This window comes from Lycorma delicatula, chromosome 3 (genome assembly GCF_047948215.1).
Source record: "Lycorma delicatula isolate Av1 chromosome 3, ASM4794821v1, whole genome shotgun sequence".
In the NCBI taxonomy this organism is placed as follows: Eukaryota; Metazoa; Arthropoda; class Insecta; order Hemiptera; family Fulgoridae; genus Lycorma; species Lycorma delicatula.
In genome coordinates this window covers 190,572,695-190,599,199 of record NC_134457.1, presented here as the reverse complement: position 1 = coordinate 190,599,199, position 26,505 = coordinate 190,572,695, and the positions used below count along the sequence as shown (strand labels likewise).

Sequence of the window (26,505 nt, the reverse complement as noted above, 5' to 3'; positions counted from 1 at the left end):
AATTGTAAGAAAAGTGGCAAGATTAGTAGGTTAGAAAAGAACAATATTCTGTTTAATAAAGCAATGTTAAAATCATAATTAAATCACATAAATATTCAAAAATAAAGTACAATTTTGATAAACTATTAAAAAACACAGGCATCAGGGTAAACATGATCAGGTTTGGTAATAATGTAGTCTCAACCTTCTCCAACATAAGCTTTTATTTTCACTGTACATACTGTACACTGTTAGCCACTAAAAAAAATAATAAATACTGGCAGTACACTCAGCAGAATGAAAGTTTGCAAATCTACTCGTAAAACAGGATACACCAATATAGACATTTAAATATTAATTGTGAAAATTTTTACACACACCTTACCCCAACAGTTCATCAAAAATAACAAGTCAGTGAAACATATCATATATATTATTAAACTGTTAATTATTATTTTCTAGTCAGTTTAAAATTGGCGCCATAAACAATAAGTATGCCGCCAGTAATTACACTGCCGAGCTATTGGATGCTCGGAAATGGAAAGTTTTGTATGATTCATAAAATTGTAACAAAATGGTGTGTATGTGTATTGGTGTGTGTGTGTGTGTGTGTGTGTGTGTGTATTCTTTAATGGAAATATATTATATATATATATATATATTCTTTTTAATCGAAAAGAATTTCTGTTGCAATAGAGGTAAATATATAAAGTATCTTAATTTTTTTATGGAAGTAATCATTTGAGTTAACAAGCATGGTGCATTTTAATTGCAATAACGCGTATTAACTTTCCGAAATGTAACTTCCATTATATCCACGATAGCAGTAGAATCAGTTTGTCTATGTAATAATTGGTCGATGATACTGATCAAGCAACAATATCGAACATAACCTTTGTAGCATTAATTCTGCGAATTTTTGTTGCATATTGCGAATCTATAAAAAAATGAGAATTACAACTGCTTTACGCATCCGCTTTAAAGAAGTAAGTGAAATAACTAAAAAGTATGGCAATTTTCCAGAATCATATATTAAAAGAAGAATGTTACAGGTGAGCAAACTTTGTATAATTATATATTTTATTTTTATGATTGTTATTCAGTATTAAGATTAAAATAATATTGAACATGAACAAAATCTAGCACTGTGTAGTGTCGCATCTTAATTTCGTAGTATAAGTACAAAGATAAAAAACTAATTATGATAAAAATTTAGTATGTGAAGTAAATTGTTAGTAATATAGAAACTAATAATTTTAGAAAATTCAGAATAGATATGGATAGAATAGAGTAGTTATTCTTATAAAAAAATAATCTGTTAACGTTATTTGAGTTAATGCTGATTTATTAATAATGTGTCAATTTTTATCTTGCAACACATTATAAAGATAAATACATAAAAGTCTTAGCTAGTTATCCAAAAAAGTAATTTCCTTGTGAAAAGTATTAATAATTCCTCTAATCCTTTTCATGATAGATAGTTTATGCAGAGCACTACAAATAGTTATTTTATTAATTCAAGTTTTGTTTTAATGCTGATCTAAGAGATGGGTGTCTAGATGAAAACAGTAAAACAATGTGAAACTTTCTTAACATCCTAACCTAATTATCATGCCTTATAACACCTATTAAGTATTCCTTCTTACCCTGAGGAAAAATACATTCTGACCCAAATTGGATATTCTGTTTGCTATAAAATTTACACTATTAACATTGTTTAATTTTTTTTTTTCAAAAATAAATTCTCTTTTTAGGATCAGGTAGCTGTAGAATTTTGTGAGAAATTAAATGAAATTCACATACAAATAATTTATTCGTAGATAAATTTCTCGAAGTTTACTACTACTGTTTTTTTTATTTAACAGTATATTTGGTTTTAACCACATTTCATTAATGCCCAGAATTTATTTGCATTGTTTGTGAATATGATTCAGAGCTCGGACATATCACTGTTGACCTTAAGATAAGGTATCTTTGTTTACATGATAACATTCAATGACTGTTATAACTATACTTGTTCAAGCTTATGTATTTTAAAAATATTTTACATTTAAAATTATTTGAGTAAGAGGTATTTAAAATGTGTGATAAGTGCAAATCATATGATAAAGTAACAGTAAGTACATTCTGTACATTTTTCTTTTACTCATATAGGTTAGTAAAAGAAAAGAAAAGCTTTTACTGAATGTAAAAAGGTTTTTTTATGACGACCATGTTAATTTGTCTCAAGATGATATACATTATTTCTTAACTGAAATTACTTGGAGGTGTGAACCATGTCAGTGTTAAGGTGAAAGAGCCCTCAAGTGAAGACAGTGATCAGTGCAAGTAATGAAGACGTCACCAAGTTTTTTCATGAAATGAGGGAAAAAACAAAGTCACAAATAAAATAACTATAAAATAAATTAGGAAAAGCAGTTGAATTTAGCCACAAAAAAATTACACATCATGTCAAATTAATGGAACAGCAAGCCCAGACAATAAAGCTGTATCAGACAAAATTTGAAGCTGTTTAAGAAGAAAATGCACATTTATAAAAACCAGTTAAGAACTTTGAGACCAACCGGATGCCTGTGAACGATATTCTCTACAATCTGTCTGGAAATAAATGGCATTCCAGAGGTAAACAATGAGAATGTGATGGAAATTATAAAGAAGGTAGGTAATACCCTAGATTTTCCAGTTGTGGAAGATATGGATACTTGTCACTGTTTGGGTTACAAGCAGGAGTGAAGAAATAGAGGAATCACTATAAAATTTACATGAAGAACAACAAAAAAGAGCTGTTGCGTAAAAGGAAAGTAAAGAGGAACCTTAACACAAGCAATATTGGAATGATGCGTGGTCCAGCAGATGTAACATACATTAATAACAGCCTTAGTCTTGCTAGACAGAAAATACTCAACGCTGTTCAAATTACTGAGAGAATCGATATTCCTTTTGGTCCAGCAGACGTAATATAAGTTAGTAACAGTCTTAGTCCTGCTAAACAGAAAATATTCAACACTGCTAGAGTTTCAATATTCCTGCGGAAGGTGAGGAATGTAAAAATATTTCTACGCAAAAAAGAAGAGGACATGGTAATCCTCACAAACTCCGTAATTTTTTGAGTATGTATTTAATAAATTCAGTAATTATTGCAATTATTTATTATATAAAAATCAAAACACTCCTGTTAATTAGTCAAGGTTAGCGAGCGTAGGTTAAGTTTGGTTAAATTATATTTATAAAATAAATAAATATAAATAACCATTTATTAAAATTAATAAAGAGACTGTTCGTTTTCCACCGAAATCCTATTGACTACTTTGTTTTTAAATAAGGCTGTAGCTGCGGTTGCGTTAATATGTAAGTACCGTTTCTTGTCTTCTCTGCACTTTAAATTTTTTATATATTTTTATGTTAAGCCCATATGTTGTTGAAACTGACATTTCAATATTTTTAAAGTTTTTTTTAAAATTATTAATGATAGTCATAATTTAATGATAACTTAACCAATATCAGTAACCTAATACAATTTTGATTCGAAAATGCTTGTAAAACTTACCCAGACTGAGATTTCAGTGAGTAGCCTACACCTGTTTTCAAGAATTCATTTTTATATTGGTTTATTTTTGTAAATACTATCGAAGAGAAAATAAATTGTAGCAAAATTTTAATTATTCTTCAATGAAATAGCCTGTTTTTTTAACAGTGAAAGTTTATTATTATTTAGTGTGGTTAACCAACAACTGTGATATCTCTTCTGGTAATTCTCTTGAAATTGTGTGAGAACGACCCATCACTGTAGTTATTTCAAGTGATGTCAACTTTCTTAACTTGTTAAGACTTTTGAAATGATGTATGTGGTCCAGACGTGTGGAAAAAATGAACCTGCACATTGTCATTCTCTAGATTAATATCTATCACTTCTCCTATCAACCACTGATCGTCATACACACAAGCAACAGAGTCTTCCTTAAGTGATACGATACTTGATACAGGATGGTCTTCAAAGTCCTTGAAGTAAAGTATCATACAGTGCCTTCTGACACAGGAATATACTTGTGGTAGCTTCTAGTACCAACAACTCTTTCATAGCAATCAAAATGTTTTTTTTAGAGTTTCTGAAATCTTAGTTATCTCATCTGATTTAATAAAAAAATACTTGATGTTTTTAGCTTGTGATTACAAAATGAATACATTTTATCAGTGTCTAGTATCTGACTGTTTAATGGTCTTTGCAGGCATGCCTTTGCCACCTCTCGTTTTGTTGTTCCTCCCACACCATCACAAGCATTATTCCCATGGGATGATCCAAAGAATTGTCGTTCAGCTTCAAGGTCAAAGTCTTTTTTGTGACTGCACAAATTAGCAAAATTCCTGTAGTTCTGATGTACTTCCTTGATCTGGTCTGTTTTCGAAAGCAATAAAATGTTGCTTCAAGTGATCACTTAAAATACAGACACTTCTATGTTGTAATACATTATTTTCCTTGAAATAAAACACAAAAGGGTGAACTGTGGCTTGGCCGTTGACTCAATGGAAGTTTTGTATCTCATCTTGAACAAGAAATGAAAAGTTTTCTCCAAAGTCTGCCAACACCAAACATTTTTCTTCACCTAGTACTGATTTTTTCTTCTTGAAAAACAGCTTCAGATTTTGACATGAAATGGTGTTTGCAGCTTTTCCAATTTTTCCACTAATGATTCGAAAAACTCATCTTTTGTCTGAAGAACAGTAATCATCTCTGCCCTATTAGTTGTTACCCACTGCTTGTACATTAATGTATCTGGCAACACATCATACTCTTCTGAAACGTTGAGCATGTAAAACACTGCCTGATTACCTGGATATTTAATAATTGTAAAAAAATGTAATTATAAGTACAAAAATATTGTGTCAAGTAGACCCCCTTGGAGCACTTATTTAGTGAATCAAAGTGGTATCGCTTTTAAGAGGTTTTCATGATTTTTGAGAGATTATAATTCTTTTATTAGTACAATACACAAGAAACTTTTTTTTATTTGACATAAAAATCTATAAAACCACTTAAAGTTGTGCAAATTTGAGATTTTTATTACAATCTCCATCAGAGTGCTTGAAGCCAAAATTTGAATTTAAAAAAAAAATTAGTTTTCAAAAATACATAAACTTTTAGGGGTAATATCACCATTAATATTATTTATGGTAAAACTACTAACATATACCTACATATAAAAAAATAATTTAAACTGTATATGCCATCCCTGCCTGTTGAAAAAAATTACCAAAAGTGAAATTTCACAGTTCAAACTTTATCGGTAATTTTCTCATAGAAAGAAGAGAGTTAGGTAAATAAACCACTAGGTCATTCTTTTACCTTGAGAAAATGTGAATAAATTTCTTTTTGTTTCATTCTTCTAGCACCAATAGTTTTTTAGTTATGATTTTTTCCGTAAACCATTACCGATTAAATAAAGTCGTTAACTTTTTATCAGGCATATTGTTCATGTTTTAATGGTGTATGAGAGTTGGGTGACAGATATTCAGATTACTGATCACCATATGATGGTTCTTTGCATTAAATGTGAGAGGTTGATAGATAATTCTTCTCTCTGTAGTGAACTTCAATATTTCTACTTGTACCTGTACAGATTACCTGTACCTGAACAAATTAATTTATCTCACTGACTGTAACCCGATATATACAGCAAATAATGTTTCACTGGCATCCCATATTTACCGAGAAAAGTTGTTAACATGCATGTTTAAATCATATAAGCCAATTAATAGTCAGGAAATAAATGGAAGAAGCTTAAATCCGAGATGACTAATGTCCTTTTCAGTAGTCTTAATAAGAAAAACACATTATATAAAAAAAAAAAATTGTATTAAGAATCCAAATAATATGGCACTAAAACACTTAGAGAGTACAAAAGCGAACTGCAAAATAAAATTCATGATGTAAAGATAAGTATAACAAATTTCTATTTAAAAATGCAAAGCATAATCTGAAATCTCTATGGAATGATGTTAAAGATGTTCTGAGGAGAACTCAAAACAGAACAAGAAATCATGAAAACAATACTTTAGTGACTTGTCAAAAAAAGATTTCTAGTATATTTAATACTTCTATATAACATAGCTTAGGAATCTAATAACTAATGATAGAGGTGCATTAAAGTCTGTTAAAAGGCACGATGATGTTTTCAGAGAAAATTGTATTTAAAACTCAATTTTTTTTTTACACCCATAATAAAATATAAGATCGTAGCTGTTATATTTGCATTCCAAAATCACAAAGCACTAGGCTGTGAAGATGTAACCCTTTTACTAATGAAGAACTTAAATGAAAGTATTTTAGATGCCCTTGTATATTTGGTTAATTTTAGCCTATCTTCAGGTGAATTCCCTGTTGATTTAAAGAAAGTAATTAATCGTTCTACTTTTTAAAAGCGAGATAGGCATGATTCTTGTAAATATCAACCGATTGCCTTGCTATTCATATTATCTAAAATAATTGAAAAATTAGTCAAAACATGCCGAGTAAAGTTTTTAAACAAGAAAGGATACTTTAGTAAAAGTCAGTTTGGTTTCTGTGCAAATATGAACATTGGGAGTGTTATGATGGAATCAACAAAGGAGAATGTTGTGCTGGACTGCCCAATATTAATAAAAGCCTTTGACTTGGTAGCTCATACAATCCTGCTAGATAGACTGCATAACACAGGAGTAAGAGGCATCGCACATGAATGGTTTACCTCTTTTTTCTCAAGCTGCACCCGATGCACTAGATTGAATTTGTTACATGACATTCCACAGGTATCTGTTTTGTCATACCCATTTTTTCTAGTTTGTATATAAACAATGCATGCAATGTCAAACTTAAAGGCAATGTAACTGCATTTGCAGATGACACGTCCTAAGTTACAAGGCTAAAATGGTCAGAAAAATAATGTGCAAAATTATATTAAACTACCAAAAATCTTGTATACTAATAATTTCATGATGAGTCCAGAAACAGAACATATACTTTTTAATGCTAAGTGATCATATAACTTTACATCTCTCCTGATTTACCGTAATATAACTTGTCACAATTCGAACTGTCGAGCTGTGATTTTCCAACATTAGAATTGGTAAAAGAAATAAAATATCTCAGCATCCTAATTGATAATAGTTTTAAGTTAGAGAAGTCGCATTAATTATGTCAAGTCAAAAATTCGCTAGGAATTTCTTATATGCTCAGAACTCTTTGATATTGTTCTATTAAGAACTCTATTTTGCATTTATTAGGTCAAAACTCGAAAATGAACTAGTGATTTGAGGAGATATTTATTATAACAATTTAAAGGCTCTAATAACTGAACAAAAATCATTTATTCAAATTATAATGAATAAGTGTGGAATTGAGCAAGTATGATCCGTATTTAGAATACATAGGATAGCACGATTTAGTAAAGTATATATCTGTAAACTACTTAAGTGATCTTATCATTAAAAATAATGATCAGTAGGACTAAGTTTTTGAAATTGGTAAGGGAATTCATATATCACCAGGTTCTTCTTTATCTGATAATATAGAATAAGGGCAAAAGAATTCTCTAATCGCTTACTACAATTACTTATAATAATTTATCTATAATGAAGAATAAGTCACTAGTGTTTACTGTCGTCAAGTGACTTTGGCTGCATGTGGCGCTCTAGAACCTTTTGGTAGCTCTGAAAAGGGCCGTTTGTGTGTTTGGTGAGGTAGCCCTGAGAAGGGCTGTCGGGTCCAGAAGCTGATCTCCAGTGATGTCAGCTCGGCTGTAGTTGGGGAGTTGCAGCGCATCCATTAGAATCTAACCAAGCTCAGTGGCAGTCGGGTCACCGCTACACCATAGCAGTGGTAGCCCGGCAGTGTCAAGTCAACATCGGTTGCCTTCCACCGACATGGCCTAGTTGGTTCTCCCAGAGTGGTGCTGGCTCTGCCTTCTCTGCTATGCCTCCTGGTGCTAGCAGGCTTCATGCCAGACCAGCCACAGCACTTGAAGCTGAGTAGCATCCACGCCCACCGGCTCCCTCGGTGGGCTGGCCATTCCTACTATTCCGGCGGAGATGTTGGCATCCACCAGGACGTCCTACATTGGGCTGGCCAGGAAACTTCTTTCTTTTTCTTCTCCTGGTGGAGGTTTACATCAGAATAATAGTTCATTCTGCTATTATAGTCTTTTATAGGCGCCTGAGATTGATTGGGCCTCAGCACTGCTGTAGTTGGAGAGTTGCACTGTCAGCTGGCTTGGTGGGGAGGATCATGTGTGCAGGCGCATAGGTAAGACTGCAAATCTCACTGCCATCTACGAGCTAGCATCATGCTTATCAGCAAGCATGCACAGCATGTGGCAACATTACTTATGTATTTTATTACAATTACATTATTATACAGCAAGTTCAAGTTTGTTACTGTGAGTCACTGTGTTACTTAAATTCTGTGTAACCAAATTGAAATTTTTTAGGAAGCTAAAAAGGAAAAGAGTCTAAGAACATAATCTTAAGATTGTATAAATGGATTAAACTGGTTGACCAACTTCTGGCTCTTTACAGCCAATTGGAAAATTCAGTGTGTACCATCCTAAACAGATTTCAACCTCAGGATGTCTTCTTATTAGTCCTTAGTAAAACTGTGTATGATGTTTTTTGTAATTTTTATATTGTATTACTGTTAAAAGATAATTACCACTTAAAAAATGGATTAATAAAGATTTTTTTTTTTTGTTCATTCATATATCAATTGTTAGCTTTTATAATTTTTGTAACTCAAATATTTATATTTTAGATAGAATATAAAACTCCTAGAGGGTTTCCTCAGTATTTACCTAAAACTTTAGGCAGAAAAGATTACTACTTTGGAGAATTTAGACCTTGGAGTCAACGATTTAAAGAGGATAATGTCATTGGAAGAAGACGCCCAAAAGTCTTTATTGAACCAAAGAAAGATTGGAGTTTCTTTAAAGGTGATAGGGTAAGTTAGTAAAATTTATACTCATTATTTTTTATTTATTTTTATATTCCCAAATCAAGAAACCACTGTCCGTTTGTTTTTAATTTACAATTTTTAACACTTGCCATTATCATCAGGTTGAATTTTTAGGTGCTTTTCAAGAAGATGCCTACAACCGATAATGTGATCTGTAGTTAGTCAGTTAGTTGTTAAAAGGCGCATCTTCTTGAAAAGTACTGAATTTTATCCCTCAATTACATACACACACAGTAATTACTGATTATTCAACCTAAATATAAAATTTGTTTTTTGAAGGTCACTTCTTTCACCATCAGTAAATGAAGTGATTCATTTTGTTCCATGTCTTCCTGAATTTCTTCTGTTGTGTATTATTTTGTATTTTTTATTATTATTATTAGGTTGTGATTAACATTTGTAGTCTGATATTGGTTATTAGAACCTTTAATAGTTTAACTTAAATTCTTTTTCCCCATCCTGGAATGATAATTGTGAAAAATTATCAAAATTTATTGTATAATAAATTGGATAGACTAAAAACAGAGAGAAAAATTAATGGGCACGATAAATTTGGCTTTAAATTTTAACTCTGTAACAGATTATACATTATTGAGCAGTTAAACATCAAAATTCAAAGGTTTTGTCTGAAAAGAATTAAAGAACCCAACCAATTTCCAACCTTATTTTAATAATTATTTAAGAAATGATTTGAATAATTTTGTCCTATTAGTTTCATTTCAACATTAATTTTATTTGGAGAACCGAGTATAAATGAAATTGTGGGATGAGAAACTTAAAGTCTGTGTTGTTTAACATTAATATTTAATGTTATTTGATGCATTATTCCATCGAATAACTGTCATGTTTCTTAAAGTATTTTTGTTTAATTTTTATATAAAATTCTGTGATCCGTGCAAAATTAAGTGAAATTTTATTAAAATCTCAAACTTTCTCAAGTTTTCTTGAAACTTGTAAAAAAATTAGATTTAATTACAGATGGTAAAATTAAAAAATAAGTAGTAGTTAGATTTTTATCTGTCAGATAGTTAACACACTGACTGCTAATTACAATTATACTATTATGCTCAATACTGTAATACAATACAGAAATATTTATGAAATTGTTTTTTTTTAAATAACTTACTTTTATCCATGATAATCTATTCCATATGTCTAAAATTATGTTTCAAAACATTATTATTAGACAAAATTTTGGAATATTATTCCATGAATTTGGGTCATCATCCACACTGCATAAACAGTTGCTGTATGTTATGTTCATAATTTATGCATTTTATTAATGATTAACTATTAAAAAAAAAATTAATTAATAAAATAAATGCCCTTCACTATTATTTTTTGAATCACAGTCTTCAGTTTTTGTTCTGCAGTGCTTTATGCTGTAATGTTGTGTTGAGTAGACAGTTAGTGTTTCTATCATTGGAAGAAGTGATTCAAGCACTCTTAGCTAAAAATTAAACAGTGATATTTTTGGTCTGTCATTTTTGCATTCATATTATGAAGTAACTGGCTGCTGACCAATAACATCTAGAATCCAAATATTTCATAAAGGCATACTTCACTATCTGAGATGGTTTCTGTTTTTCTTTATGGTGCTTAATTACAAAGTGATTATATCAATTTTGTATTGGAGGATATATAACGTAACTGTTCTCTTATCCTTACCATAAAACAAATCAACAGTTCCATTAGCATATTGTGCCATAGTTTGGCCCTTCTTAAGGTTTGCACCAGTCATGACTACCGGGTTATATTTTCTGTATAAAGTCTTATTCGCTCAAAATTGTCGTCACTTTTTGATGTTAATGGTCTTCCAGAGCATGGATCGTCAGCAACTACTCCTGGCTATATGATAATGCTTTAAACCACCTAAACAATTGGGCTCATGAGAGTGTCATATCCATACATCCTTTTCAATTTTGAAAAAGTTTCATTAGCATTCTCACAAAGTTTAACACAAAACCTGATTGCACAATGTTGCTCATAATAAGTATCACTCATTTTTGTAACACACAACAAAAACTCATTTCATGAAAAGTTTGTTTACATCTCATGTGGCAACAATAGACTAAAAATATTAATACCCAATATAAATCAGGTGTTCATATAACCATAAGTTTACTAGTAACTTTACAGTGTTGCCACTTTGGCTGCCAAAAAAAAAACTAGTCATTACTTTATAGATCTTGTAAATCTACTGATATTAGTATTTATTTAAATTGGTAAAGAAAATGTTAATTTCAAGATTAACATTCATTTCATACAATTTTGAATTTTTAAGTTTGGTTTAATATTCTTTTTAGGTTGAAATTTTGGAAGGTAAAGATAAAGGAAAGCAAGGTCACGTAGTTCAAGTAATTGCAGAACGGAATTGGGTTATAGTTGAAGGATTAAACTGCAAACTGGAATGTACTGGTGACAGTAAAGATTTTCCTGGATATTACTATCAGAATGAAAAACCATTGGTAGTTGACACACAAGTTGCACTTATTGATCCATCAGACTTGTAAGTATTTATGCATGTTAATTATTGCGCATGAAATTGAAGCATTCAAGAAGTTCTCAGAATAGTGCATTGAACTTGAAACAGTTTTCATTTTCATGTAATTTTCAAATCCTCATTACATGGAGATTGATTTTTGGGCCAAAAAAACATGAGAATATTCATTTACTAAAGTTATATTATAAAGGCATACTTACTTACACTTATATAAAATATTTATTTAAGAAGTATCCAACCTATGAAAAAAAAATTAACCTAACTAGTAACTTTTCCTTGTGAGGTTTTCAGTCCTATTTTGGAATGGCTGTGTTGTTATTGTGTTCATCATTACATACTCCCTTTCAGTACCATCTTCAGTTTAAGGAGTAACCAGAAATTAAAAGAAGTCATATCTAGTATCCAGACAAACCTGAGGAATTCCATGTTTACCGAGAAATTCTGGATTTCACATGACAAACATGAATGCATTATCACAATCCAAATGTGGTCTCTTGAACATAACTGAATCACAAGATGATACAAAATCTCTACGTACTACTTTGTTGACAATTTTGGATTCTGGTACATATTCATGAAACACAACTCTATGGTAATTTAAATGAAACATCCACTATATCACTATTTTGTTCCTCACTTTTCTTGTTTTCTTCTGCTTTTGAGATGATGATGATAATAATAACTCATGCATGTGGGAATGATTAAGCTTTGATTTTTGAGTCAGATCAACCCACACTCTTAATAACAATGGGTAAATCTACCCATCATCAGTTATCATAGTCTTAAGAAATTTAGGATTGCCATTGTCGCAATCCAGCATTTTCAGTGCAACATTAAAAATGAATCTTCTGTTCAAACGGAACTAGTTTTGCCACAACTTTCAGCCACTTTTTTCTTGTCTAGATCATCCAATAAAATCCTTTTTATGGAACCACAGCTAATATCAGTCTCGCTCACAATTTCTTGGGCAGTTTCAATTACCAGTTTTTCATAATGTTAATAACATTTGTATCTCAGTATATTTGTTATAGTGATCACTCTCAACTGACATTTGGTCATTTTGAAAAGTTATAACACTTATTAGTGTAACCCAAAGGAAGAAGAAATCCCCTATATCTTTGATCTAGGAAGTCTGGTTAATTTTATAAATTGTTTCACTTTTGGTATCACTAAGCTCTTGATAGAACATGATGCATGAATATTGTTCAACACATTCCATCAATATGCACAAACTAAAAATGTGACGAACACCTGTTATACTGACACGTGTGATGGCTGTATTGATGACAACACAACTTATGTGCATATGATGTTACAAAAAGAAACACACATGCTCAATAGGTATTGGTGCTGCAATCTACCATATTTAAATACTCACATTTAAATGCTTTCAATAATATTTGAATAGACCCCTCATAACATGAGAATTAAATAGATGTTTGTTTAATTTGTAATTAAGGGCCTAGAAGTTTCAACAGAATTTACTTATAAACAGCATGCTGGTAATTCATGTGTGTGGCATATCTAAGATGCTTCTCTTGAATGAAAATACTGAGGTATTATTTCTTGTAAAAAGGGGATGTTCATTATTTTTTCTGCTGTCGTAATAAAAATTGCCTGACCCTTACTAGGAATTGAACCCAGGACCAGAAACTTAAAACCAGCATGTTGTCCACTCACCTATTTCTAGACCATGTGAAAAAGTGATTCAGTTTAAACTAAAAATAAATTTGAATATGTTTTTTCACAAGAGATCAAGAAAAACATAATATGAAATCTATGCAAGTTGTCTGTACAGCATAATCTGCCCATACCTTGATCATAATCTGACCAAGGTGTGGACAGATTATAGAGACATTCTATCAGGAATGTGCTAGCATCTCAGTTTTTACTTTTTAAATTAATCTAATATAAAATATCTATTTTTCATGATATAAGGATATAATTGTTTGTAAACTCAATTGTTTTTTTAATTTACAAAAGGCGTACGACACGGGTTAGAGGTAAGGAATCCTAAATACATTACATAAATGGGGTATACAAGGAAATCTTGCAGTTATCAGGGGGTTCCTTAGTACTTGGTCCTTTCGAGTTCAAGTTGGAACAATGATATCTGAAAGTGTCAGACTAGAAGTGTCCTAAGTGTTACCTTATTTGCTGTAGCCATAAGTAATATAACTAACTGCGTGCAAAAACCTGTTGTGTTCATTATTTGTTGATGATTTTTCAATGTACGTAATATCTTGAACTTAGCTACTACTGAGAGGCTGCTCCAAAATACAATATTCCATTTAGAATAAAACAACTGGATTCCCATAGTGTAAAACAACTGGATTCAACTTTTCTCCAGAGAAAACAAAATGCATCTGCTTTTCACACTTGAGGGAAGATACTGACCCTCAACTGTTTTTACATGGTGAATCAGTTGAACCATGCACACAAGTCTGATTTTTAGGAATGTGATTTGACAAACAACTAAAGTGGGTAACACATTTAAAGATGCTAAAGGTAAAATGTTTAAAATTGCTAGGCACGGGTTTTGTCTAATGCTTGTTGGAGAGCTGATGGTGTGTGCATGTTGCGCTTCTACCGAGCTCTAGTCTGTTCACGCTTGGATTACTGCTGTGTGGCTTATTTGTCTGCTCGGTCCATCGCTCTTAGAATGCTAGATGCAGTCTATAATTCATTCTTCTGTCTTGCTATAAATGTATTTCATTCAAGCCCTGCTAAGTCTACTGGTGGAAAGGGATGAGCCATCCCTTTAGAGCACAACAAAATCATCCAACATTTGATGCTGTGTTCTCTAACCAACATCTGATTCGATACCAGGAACAGTCAAGATCTACTGCTGTACTAGGCATCAGACTTCAGTGCCTTTTCTTAATACTAAATATACAATTACCTCCAGTTCTTACTGTTGCTCCATGTTATTAAACCCCTTGGCGGCCTTCTTTCATTAATTACTGCTTTTATATTTGCCAGTATCATAAAAAGAATCCAGATCCATCTTATGAAACAAATTTTATTATATTATAAGTAGCATGAATACTGATGCTATAGTTTATCCAGACAGCTTTAAAAATGTTAATTCTGTTGATTGAGCTTTAGTGATTGGCAACAGAACATACATGTTTGACCTTCCCAGCATCATCAGTATTTATTTTCATTGCTGAGCTGCATGCTGTTAACAAGCTATATAACCTTATATATAATTAGCCCAACATTTCAACTTGTACATTTTTGTTCAGATTCCATAAATGCCTTACAGGCAATTAGTAACAAACTCCAGTCACCTTATTGTCTGTGAGATTCAGTGTTCTATTTCACAAATGACCCAATGTAATACAACTGTGAGCTTCTATTGGAACCTCAGCCATATAAAGATACATTAAAGAAACTGGTGCAGCGTTAACAAAAAGCGCTTAGAACTGAATGGCGATTATGTGGAAAAGTGAAGTAAATATGTAGTAAACTAAAACTTTAAGTTAAAACTTTTCTCACGAGTTAATTTTTTATTTTTTACTTTATGAATATGCCTTGTATTTGCCATTTAAGAATAGGCACACTAGGCTCACTGACTGATATATGACGACACAGTCAAATGCACCCATTTGTGCTTGCTGCGACTACCAACTAACATGCACCACATACTTGTGGATTTTATCTGTAATGTGGCATTGTGTCATAAGTTTAAACTAGCAGCTGACATGTGAACTATACTAGGGGATAATGAATTAATGTTATCTTGTGTTTTAAGATTTTTTAGGGCCGTCCATTAAAGGATGAGTTAATATTCAAATATTTAGTTTACTGTAGTGTGTTTCAGCTATTCATATTGTTTGCCATATAACAGATGGTAATTTTATTAATTTCATTGAGATTAATAATGTAATATATCTTGGTGTTTTTATTTAATTTTTACTCTAATCGAAATGACTCATTTAGAGGGAAAAAATTGTTACCTGCTTGTTTATAAGTGAAAATGGTAAAGGGACTTATAATAAATGTAAAAAAAATAAATTTCGTGAGCGAGGGTGGTGGAGGGTTGATTGAGGGGGTTGAAAAGATGTAAAAAATATGGTATTATTGCGATTTTTGGCAAAAGTTGACGTCAAAAAAAAATGTATGGTTATTTAAAACACAGAAAGGTATACTTTCACCAAGTTTCATCAAAATTAAATTATTTTTGCGAAAATGAAAAATAAAAAATGAAAAAAAGAAGATTTTTTACGTTTTTCTCTGAAATTTTGAGGTTATGTTAAAAAAAGTGACCTCTACAAAAGTTGTATTTTACATGATCTACAACTTTTGTATTGGAAAAATTTTTTTCAACCCCTAAATCATCTCTTCCACCACATCTGCTCACACATTTATTTTTTTTAATGTTTATTACAAGCCCCTTACCATTTCCACACATAAAAGGTCAGTTAAAATTTTTTTTTCTGTAAGTATAATTTGGTTGGACTGTTTTAGCGTATGTTACAGACTTTTTCCTTACAAGATCTATTTTTTGTTGCTGGGTTTTAGTTTTTAATTGTCACTTTTTAACTTTTATTTATTTATAACAATATCTTGTTCGAGTGATGATAACGTGAAAGCATTTTTTGCCCACGTAAAAAAAATTATTTGTTTTTCATTCTAATTCTGTTATAACATTTACATTGCAATTTAAATTAAAATAACTAAGTGTGCACACGCGTACATGTATGTGTGTGTGTGTGTGTGTGTACATTATAAAAGAAAATCATGTTCAGTGCAACACAGAATTTTATGTAGTTTTTCATTCAAGTCTGCTTTATGAATTAACACACTTTAATTCTTGATATTGTTGGATGATGATGTAAATATGTTCTTGTTAAAAAATCGGTTAAATTATAGGTACAATCAATAGAATGAAAGGTTACATTGTAATAAGTATTAAATAAATCTATAAAAAAAGATTCTTATTTATTCTTGTTAAGAATGATAACTAATTATTAAATCTGATCTTTAGTTAATCAAGTAGGTTTTATGTTGAAAGCAATAGGTTTGTCTTGGTTAGATGTTTTTATCTTTTTCAACAAATTTTTTGCAATATTAATTTATTCAATGCTCAATTTACTGATACAATGGCATTAGATTTTTGGCCTCCCAGTGCCAATTTTCCATCAGACATGTTTTTGTAATCAGTCAGAGTTCTTTACATACTCTTAAATGTCCCCAATTCATAACAGAACCTTCACTTCTACAGATAATAATACACACAAGAGATGCGAAGATTTTCATCCTGAAAAGATGTTTTGCAAGACAGTCATGACCCGTAGTCATCCTGAAGACTGCCACAGATTCCTTTCAGGGATTTTTAAGAATTATATTCTCACCATTAATTAGAGCTATATATTTTTTACCTTCCATCTTTGTTGTTAAATAATTCAGGAAGTTTTAGTTTATAATGTTTTTAATGGAGTGGTAAGACAAGCTACATGTTTTAGTCATCATTATTCAGGTCCCTTACTTCACCATTGAATCAGCCTTCTGATTTCCTTTAATTCCAGTTTGAGATTGTATCCAAAAGATAACTGAAATATCAATTTCACCTAATCTACTAACAAATTGCCTAATTTCAGATATTCCTGACATTGTTTGGAGACTATAACAATAACAGTCATAGGATATGTTTTTGTCCATGATATTGATGATGATAATAATTTTAACATATAAAGATTTGTAATGACAAACCAAACCAAATTTTGTAATAAAATGTTTTTAGTAACTTAAAAGCTTTGCTATTTTTGCAAAGATGGATAAAAGTGTTTTGAAGCCAGTCGTTAAAATGTTTCATTATAAAATTTGTTAGTTGTTACAAATATGTGTTTTTTTCTTACAGTCCTATTATGGGAGGGATTCAGTTGGTTATATTGTGTTGAAGAAATGAGGGGGTCAAAATATCTTAAAACAGGTTACATATTTCACTGATAACCTCTGAAGTACAATATAAGCTGATAGAAAGTAGACCGTGTTAAAATTAGAAATTTATTACACTGCAGTAAAAGATTATAATAAATTTTCTAATTATAGTTTGCTTATTCTTTTAAAGATAATATCTCATACTGAGTTTATTTACATGAGATATCTGGACATACTATACCTTTTTCTTAATTCATAGGGATAATATTACACACTAATGTAATCTTTCTCATATTAATACTTTATTTAATAATAGATTTACTTTGCACACTGTTTCTGAAGGGGTCAATCCATTTGAAGTGTCCCAATTGGAACATAAAACATAAGCTGGTTGCTTGACCAATTCAAAAAATTGAACTTAGCCGCTTGTTTCCTACATGTTTCAGAACTATTTTTTTTTTTTTAATTTTTTATCTAAGTAGCTTACCTATGGCGGCCATATTTTTTTTTACAGTGTGCACACCTGTTTTTGTGATTGTAAGAGTTTATGGAAAAAGTTATAACTAAAAATCTATTGGTCCTGGAAGTATTAAACGAAAAAGGCAATTCATATTTTCTCAATGTAAAAATATTGGTCCAGAGGTTTATTTACCTATCTCTCTTCCTTCTATGAGAAATTACCAATAAAGTTGAACGTGAAAATTATAAAATTTTACTTTCAGTAATTTTGTTCAAAAGGCAGGGATAGCACACACAGTTTGAATAATTTTTTTATATGTAGGTATATGTTAGTAGTTTTACTGTAAAAAATATTAATGGTGATATACATACCCCTAATTTTTCTGAATTTTTGAAAACTAGGTTATCTCTAAAGTAAAGACAGTTTCATTATAAAAAAATTTATTCTGTAAACTTTATTTTTTATTTCTCTTAAATTGCATACCTTATACTACTTCTCTATACAATCGCCACGTGAATTAAGACATTTGTCATAGCGATACACCTGCTTCAATATACTGTCGTCGGATTCTTCTGCTGCCAGTCCATTTAGCCACTGATTAACAGCATTTTTAAGTTCGTCACCTGCAAATTGCTTACCACTCAAAAATTCATTCAATTTCCCAATCAAATTGTAATCAGAAGGAGCTAAGTCCAGAGTATATGGTGGGTGATCTTAAATTTCCATTCCAAATGTTCTCAGAAAATCAGGTTTCAGACCAGCATCATGTGGATGTGCATTATCGTGCAGCAGGAAATGCCGCCCACGTTGCCGGTTTTGAATGGCACGTTGTTACTTACGTAGAGTTTACTTTATGCTTGCGCTTTATGTTTGTAATGATACTATTTATTAAATAAATTATTTACAAAAATATCTTGATACTAGATACTAACAACCAGCTGATCATGGATTACTGACATAGATTCATAATTCAAATTATACAAATGATATAGCATTTTACATTTTAGTACCAGTATGTTGGATTAGGAATTGTTGGTCTGGTTGATGATTTAGGGTTGACACCATTCACTTGACTGCCATTTTCTCTCTGGCATGTCATATGAAATCCATGTTTCATCACCAGTAACAATTGAATTAAAGAACTCTCCACCTTTTTCTGTGTAGCACATCAGAAATTTCAAAGCAGAACCCATTCGATTCTTTTTGTGATGTTGCATTAAACATGCAGCACCCAACGTGCACAGACCTTTCTGAAGTCTGAATGGTCATGAACAGTGCGACCAATAACGACATCAGGAAAAAGAAGGGCCAGATCAGAAATTGTTGAGCGACGATCTTTTCTGATTTCATCATTGATGCATTTCAATAAATCCTCTGTGATTATCGAGGGCTTTCCTGAATGTTCTTCATTGTGCACATTAATTCTGTTATTTCTAAACTTTTCATACCATTTTTCAGATGTTTCTTTCATTCATTACATTATCACCATATACAGCAGCCAACTATGAATTTCAGCCGGCTTAATGTTTTGATGGTTTTTAAAAATATGACTTGATGTACTTCACAGTCACTGGCAACATCAATTTTCCTAATCAATTTATAACGTAATTACTCGCACATAATCAAAGTACTACAACGCAACAAATTGCAGTGTGTACATTACTAGTTTGGCCATGAATGACACAGGTTCGCCAACCTTAAGGAGAGAAATTTCCTAGCTACGTACTATTTACTCATGTCCCTACTTTACTTTACTTAGATATTCCTCATAATTTTTTTTAAAAATTCAAATTTTGGCTTCAAATAACTGTGATTGGGCTGTTGATAAAAATCTCAAATTTGCACAACTTGCAGTGTTTTTGTAGATGTGTATGTCAAATAAAAAGTTTTAAATTATTCTTAATTAAAAGTTTTAATTATTTTAAATAAAAGTTAGAATTATTCCATTATTTTCATGTTTGTAGCTGTATTCTGTTTATTTATTCATTGATTTGTAAAATATGTAATTTATAATAATTACCAGAAAAAGTTTAATTTATTTTGTTTCTAATATTTCGGTCAATTTCTATTATTTATATTTTTTACGTTTCTCTCGGTTGTATTATGCTGTTCAGTGGTTACTTTAATGCATTTAATACAATACCTACAGATTTTTGAAATATAAACTAAAGTTAATATTTGAAAAATCTGTAAGTTATAATTAATTTTATGATCATGTTTTTATAGTAATTTTGGCATAAACTAATTATTATTATTAGTCATTTTATATAAAAATTCAAGAAATTTAAATTTACTTAAATAAAATTAATGTAATTAAATTTTAGGCAACCTGTTACTGTTGAGTGGAGATATACAGAAGATGGGGAACATGTTAGGGTTTCAAAAAGAACTGGTCGAATTATTCCAATACCACCACAAGCTGAAGAAACAATTGATTTCAAAAGTAAAAAAACATATGTTGGTGAGTGTGTGATTATAAATTTGGATTATATTAATTTTTTCTGTTAGTTTCTTTGTACAATGCTCATATATGCATTGCACTGAAAAGAAAATGGTAATAAGTTGTAACTGTAATATTTTTTTTACTGCTTAGTAATATGGCAATGTTCTGTGGCAACTTATACAGAGTGTCCCATATAAAATGCAACCCAACCTTATATTGGTAGGTATTGAAATAATAAAAAGGCATGTGTAAATGCAAATGTAATTTTTATTATTACCATCCTTACATTTAGAGTAAATGTTGGAAGTGGCCGCCATCTTCTTGAATACAAGCTTCAATTCTTTTTACAGCGTTTCTTGCAACTTTTTTCAAAGTTTGTGGCTGGATATTTAATACAGCTTGTTCAATATTGACTTTCAATTGTTCAAGTGTTCGTGGTTTGTTGCTGTAGGCTTTTTCTTTGAGGTAACCCCATAGAAAAAAATCTGCAGCAGTCAAATCTGGAGATCTTGGTGGCCCCAAGCCTCGACCGATAACACGATTACCAAAGAATTCCTCAAAGAAATCAGAAGTTGAACCTGCGTAATGCGATGTTGCACCGTCATGTTGTAGCCAGCAGTATCTGTCTTCCTCTTCCAAGAGTGCAATGAACTGAAATAAAATATCCTGAAATCATTCTGCATTAATGGTGTACTCGAAAAAAATAGGACCGATTATTTTCTACCATGATATCGCGCACCACACGCCCAACTTCTGCGGGTGTAATTGTTTTTCGTGATAAACGTGGGGGATTTTCAGCACTCCAAATTCTACTGTTTTGGCTGTTTACGCGGCCATCCAAATGAAACCGTGCTTCATCTGTGAAAAATAACGAATCCATAGCATTAATTCCCTCACGCAGAAATCAACAGAACCGTTGACAATATTGTAGCCGTTTTTCTTTGTCAAGCTCAAGAAGTTGATGAACCGTTTGAATGCGATAAGGTTGTAATTGTAATTGTTTGGTCGCCCAATGAACAGTTGATTTAGACAAATTAATTTCAGCAGACAAACATCTGATCGATTTATTTGGCGAGCTGAGTAATCGGTCTTTGATTTCAGTGACTGTATCTGTATTCAACACTGACGCAGATCTTTTGTGTTTCTTGTTATTAACAGAACTGGTCTCTCTAAATTTTGCAACTAACCTTAATACTGATGTTTTGTTAGGAGCTGGTTTATCTGGGTACTTATGGTGAAACAAATCTTGCACTACAACCACTGATTTCGTACTGAAGTACGACTCAACAATGAAAACACATTCATCTAGCGAAAACACCATCTTGTCTCTAGCAATACACTGAACGTTATGATTGCATTGTTGTTACTATCGGTAATGTTCTACCGCGTCGCCGAGATGTTCAGATGTTGGACGAGTCCATTTCAGTAACGAGTGGGGGAGTAAGCTTGACTTTTGAAATTTCATGGATGAGTAATTGATGGGTTGCGTTTTATAAGGAACACCGTATATAAAATGTGTCTGATCCTGGCTATTTTGAACACATATTTATTTATAGCATTCATTATTTTTTTTTTTATTTGATAAGAATTTTACTTCAGTTTTACATATAATCTCAATATGTTCACCTGTTCGCTATTAGTGAAACTGTGCACAGTGAAACATGAAATGTGATGTTGCCACTTTCATCATCTGTGAAGTGTGCGGCATGAATTGTTTTTTTTTGCAAGCAGATGTAGATCATTAAAATTGATGTTTATGTCACGGTAATAATAATATGTAGTGACAGTATTTTTAAGACATTGCAAAACAACATGTATTTTCAGTAAGGTTGCTCTGCATGAATGCACAGCCCCATACCAAAATTTACTCAAAAGCTTTATACTTGAGTAATCAGTATAATTCACTATCATTTCTACACAGAGCCTAGACTTGAAGCCCAGTTACTATCTCTTAATCAAAGTGGAAAATCTTGCCAATTACATGGCATTTTGTACCGATGAGAAGCTTGCAGATAGGGTTAATAACTTACTGGCAGCTGATTTCTTTAACTAGAGATCAGTAAAATTATTATAATTGCTCATATATAAACATCAACTGTGTATAGAACACATCTCCTTTTACCTGTTTAGCCTCCGGGAATCGCTGTCTGGTATTACTTCAGAGGCTGAATGAGGATGATATGTAATAGTGTAAGTGAAGTTAGTCTTGTACAGTCTCAGGTTGACCATTTCTGAGATGTCTGGTTAATTGAAACCCAACCGCCAAAGAACACAGGTATCCACGATCTAGTATTCAAATCTGTCTTTACTAGTCTGCCTTTACTAGTACTTGAACGTTGGAACTTTCGACTTCAAAATCAGCTAATTTGCGAAGACGTGTTCACCACTGGACCAACCCAGTGGGTTGTATAGTACCCATCTAGATGAAGCTAACTTTTGTATGCAAATGTTTATCTGATTTTTTTAACCAGTCAGTAAATTCAGAGTAAGTTTTTGAGTAGCCCTTGAATAACAGAATCTCTGGGTAAAGCATTTACTTAAAAAACCAACTTTACTTATATCTATATTATTACAAGAAAATGTATTTTTTATCGTGATTACTTGTAAATGAGCTAAGATGAAGGTTGTTATTTCTTCCAGTGGTTTATTAGATCTAATTAATCTTTTTGGAATAATAAAATTATCTATACGATGAGTCCTTAAAGTGTAGACACAGTGTTTAAAATTTTACCACTGTCATGTATTTACTTTACATGACAGAGGGTTTTTATTCTAAGGAAAATCAAACATAATAAACACAAAACTGATTTCAGTATTCTATAATTATTACACCCAATAAAGAACACACACTTCAATGCATCCTGTTCAGTGAACGAGTTACATGAAGGAAAAAACTGCTGTTACATGATATTCAATTTTGCAAACTTATCTGCAGCTATTATTATTTAATTATTTGAAAAAAAATTCCTAAATTTCCTGCAGGGTATGAATTATTATTATTACTTGGCTCAGAATTTTTAACTGACTAAATCTTTAAAACTGGTATTAATTTTTTAATGGAATAACCTGATATGGTAAGTTTTAAATTTTTCTGCTTTAGTCTGCTATAAATATTTATGTGGACATATGTTTGTCTACACTGGTTAACTAATCGGATAATCTTACTACTACATTATTTTACTTGACATGTTTTTGTTGTTATACTTTGACATGTTGCCAACCTGTTATGTAACTTGGCAAAAAGATGTTTTGGAACAAATAAAGTAATAAGTACCTTGCCAAGGACACTCCAAACAAGTATCCATTCCTGTAATTTTTTTTTTATTTCTTACTTTTTTTTATACCACATTTTGTCACAAATGTTCTCTTCCACATTCAGATGTAGCTATCTTAATTTCCCTTAAAAACCCTTAAAAAGATATTTTGTTTATTTTTTACTAAGAAAAAATTCCAGGATGTCTTAGAGTCAACTGAATGATATAAGTAACAGTTGCACATTATGATAATTATTGATAGTAATTTAAGAATTTTTTTCCAGAGTCAGAAACAAAGGATACCAAAGAGAAAGAGTTGCTTGAAGTTACATTCAACCCAGCTCTACAGACTTTTGAAATGGAAATAATGAAGGAAATGGGCATAAAAGAAGATCGTATTCCTAAACCAACATACTGGTACTAAAATGTAAAATGCTATATCATTTGTATAATTTGAATTATGAATCTGTCAGTAATCCATGATCAGCTGGTTGTTAGTATCTAGTATTAAGATATTTTTGTAAATAATTTATTTAATAAATAGTATCATTACAAACATAAAGTGCTTTTTACTCTTGATTTACATTGAATAATCAGTCATTTTATACTGAGCACAGTTTTCTTCACAAAAATGAAATGTAAAAATATCTTAAAATGTTTAGCGGATTAATCAACTTCTCTAATATGCTTAAAATTCAGTACAAGTAAATCTTAATCATATGGAAGTTATATCTTATTCGTTATAACTTATTAAATACTTAAAATATCTATTGCTTAAGGGCAGTTCAGTTGTTTTAGTATTCATGAGATCTGCTATTTATATATTTCATTAATAAAACATTTATCATAACATTACAATGTTTTTCTTTTCCCTCGGGCCGGATCCTGCAGTCATATATATTACATTAAAAAGTTTGATTGTACTCTGCCTAATTCATTCTTTTTAATAATGAGGAATAATTTCCAACCGATTTATTTTAGTAATTGAGTATTTTTATCAAATAACATATACATTAACTTCCTTTTGCAATTTTCTAAGTGGAGAAAAGTAGTGGTGTTCAATTCAACACTGGAACAGTAGAAAAAGAATATTTTTTTTTACTGCTGCTGGTCTCTTATAAAGATGCTCATTCTATTTTATGTTGATAATAAGATACATAATCAAAAGCTCAGTTGCATATACTTTTTGTGTACTAATATTATGTAAAATACCATGTCCAGTTCTTATTTTATAAACGTACTACTGACTTGAGATTGAATTCAAAGTCAGAAGCAGGTTTTTATAAAATAAGAACTGGACATGGTATTTTACACTATTACTACACAAAAAGTATATGCAACTGAGCTTTTGATTATGTATCTTATAATCATCATAAAATAGAATGAGCAACTTTACACTCAATCTTGATCTATTTAGAGATAATTTAACTTAGTTTTGCAAAAATTGCAATTGACAAATATTATATATAAATGGAAACATCTTTATTTCCTTTTTTAATTTGCTATTTTCATTTAAATAAATACATATAACCTTTATTTGTACATAAGGCAACCTGTTATAGTTTAGTTCTGTTTATGATATTCTTGTTAATTTAAAATTTTGAAAATATATTTGTAAAATAGAATTCAATCAGTTGAAGTTGGTAATGTTCTGAAATAGGTCAGGTAAATTATCTTGTGGAGTCCCACAGGGTCTGTGCTTGGTCCCAGTCCTATTTCTTACATATGTGAATGATTTCTGTAATGGAAAATTTAAAGGTGAAGTTGTTGCCTTTGCAGATTATAAGATAATCTGTTATCGACCTCAGTTAGAATACACTAATTACATACCAATATTATAACTGATCTCGGACACAAAAGGACTTTGCTAACGTTGAATGGAATTACTTTAAATGTTCAAAAAATGAATTTTGTAGATCAAGAGATTTTGATTTAAGATCAAGAGATAATGTACGTGATAGTATAAAATATCATAATGTAAAGTGTGAAATTGGAAACTCATGTAACTCTGTATCTATTATTCATTTGATAGTGTTAAATAACTTGGAATAACCTTAGATAGCCAATTGACATGGAAGAGTCATGTTCATTATGTTAGAAATGTTACTGGTTTTTGTATAAAAGAAAATTTATTACTTAAAAAATGTGTCCAAATTATATAATAAAAATGTACTTTTCTTTTGTGCAGTCCAGAATCAATTACTCAATAACATGTTGGGGAGGTACTTATAAGACTGTTATTGTATCATTATAATACAAATACATATCATGAGGTTGATTGTTTGTATTTAGGTAAATTAATCATTTCTATTTTTATAAAATTAAAAATATTGCCAAGACAATCATATCTTTAGACCAATAGATAACTAATATTTAAGAAAAGTTTGTATTGATCGTAATATCATATCTGGTAGAAATAAGAGAAAATTTTTGTTCCCTTTCCAAAAAATAAATATTTGAAAAGATCTTTTTAAATTAATAATCATACTATGATTGTACTCATGTACAAGGTCTGATCAGAAATAACCAAACATTTTTAATTAGGTACCAACAGAGATATGTAGTGATGTGCATTTATGTATTTAGTTGGGCGATTTAGCATTGTTACACACAAACTCCTCTGTAAACACATATTCTTGGATTGTTGATATCTTTTTAGTTTTTGTATTGTTATTTGCGTACAATGTGTTTGTTATCGCAATTTTCAGGAGCGATACAATGTAAAATTTTGCGTGAAACTGGGGAAAACTTTCACAGAAATATTTCAACTTTTGAAAAATTTGTTGTAGACATTGTTACGAATGGTTTTCACAATTTAAAAGTGGTCATCCGTAGATTGAAGATGACCCTCTGACCAGGAAGGCCTTCAACTTCAACTCAAGACATCCACGTTCAGAAAATCAGCAATCTGGTGCATGCAACTGCAGCAATCTGACAGCCAACTGGCTGTCAGAACTTGCTGAAGAGGTTAACAGCTGAATTGGATCATGCCATGACATT

At 31.0% G+C, this 26,505-nt stretch overlaps 1 protein-coding gene across 1 annotated transcript; it reads left to right on the top strand.

Annotated features, from left to right (window-relative positions):
• Window positions 1-844: 844 nt before the first annotated feature.
• On the top strand, window positions 845-24,067 carry mRpL24 (mitochondrial ribosomal protein L24). The gene is made up of 5 exons (XM_075361243.1): window positions 845-1,031; window positions 8,759-8,944; window positions 11,266-11,468; window positions 20,133-20,269; window positions 23,790-24,067. Exons 1-5 carry the CDS (start codon window positions 927-929, stop codon window positions 23,927-23,929), a joined length of 771 nt encoding a protein of 256 aa, XP_075217358.1. The 5' UTR covers window positions 845-926; the 3' UTR covers window positions 23,930-24,067.
• Window positions 24,068-26,505: the final 2,438 nt, after the last annotated feature.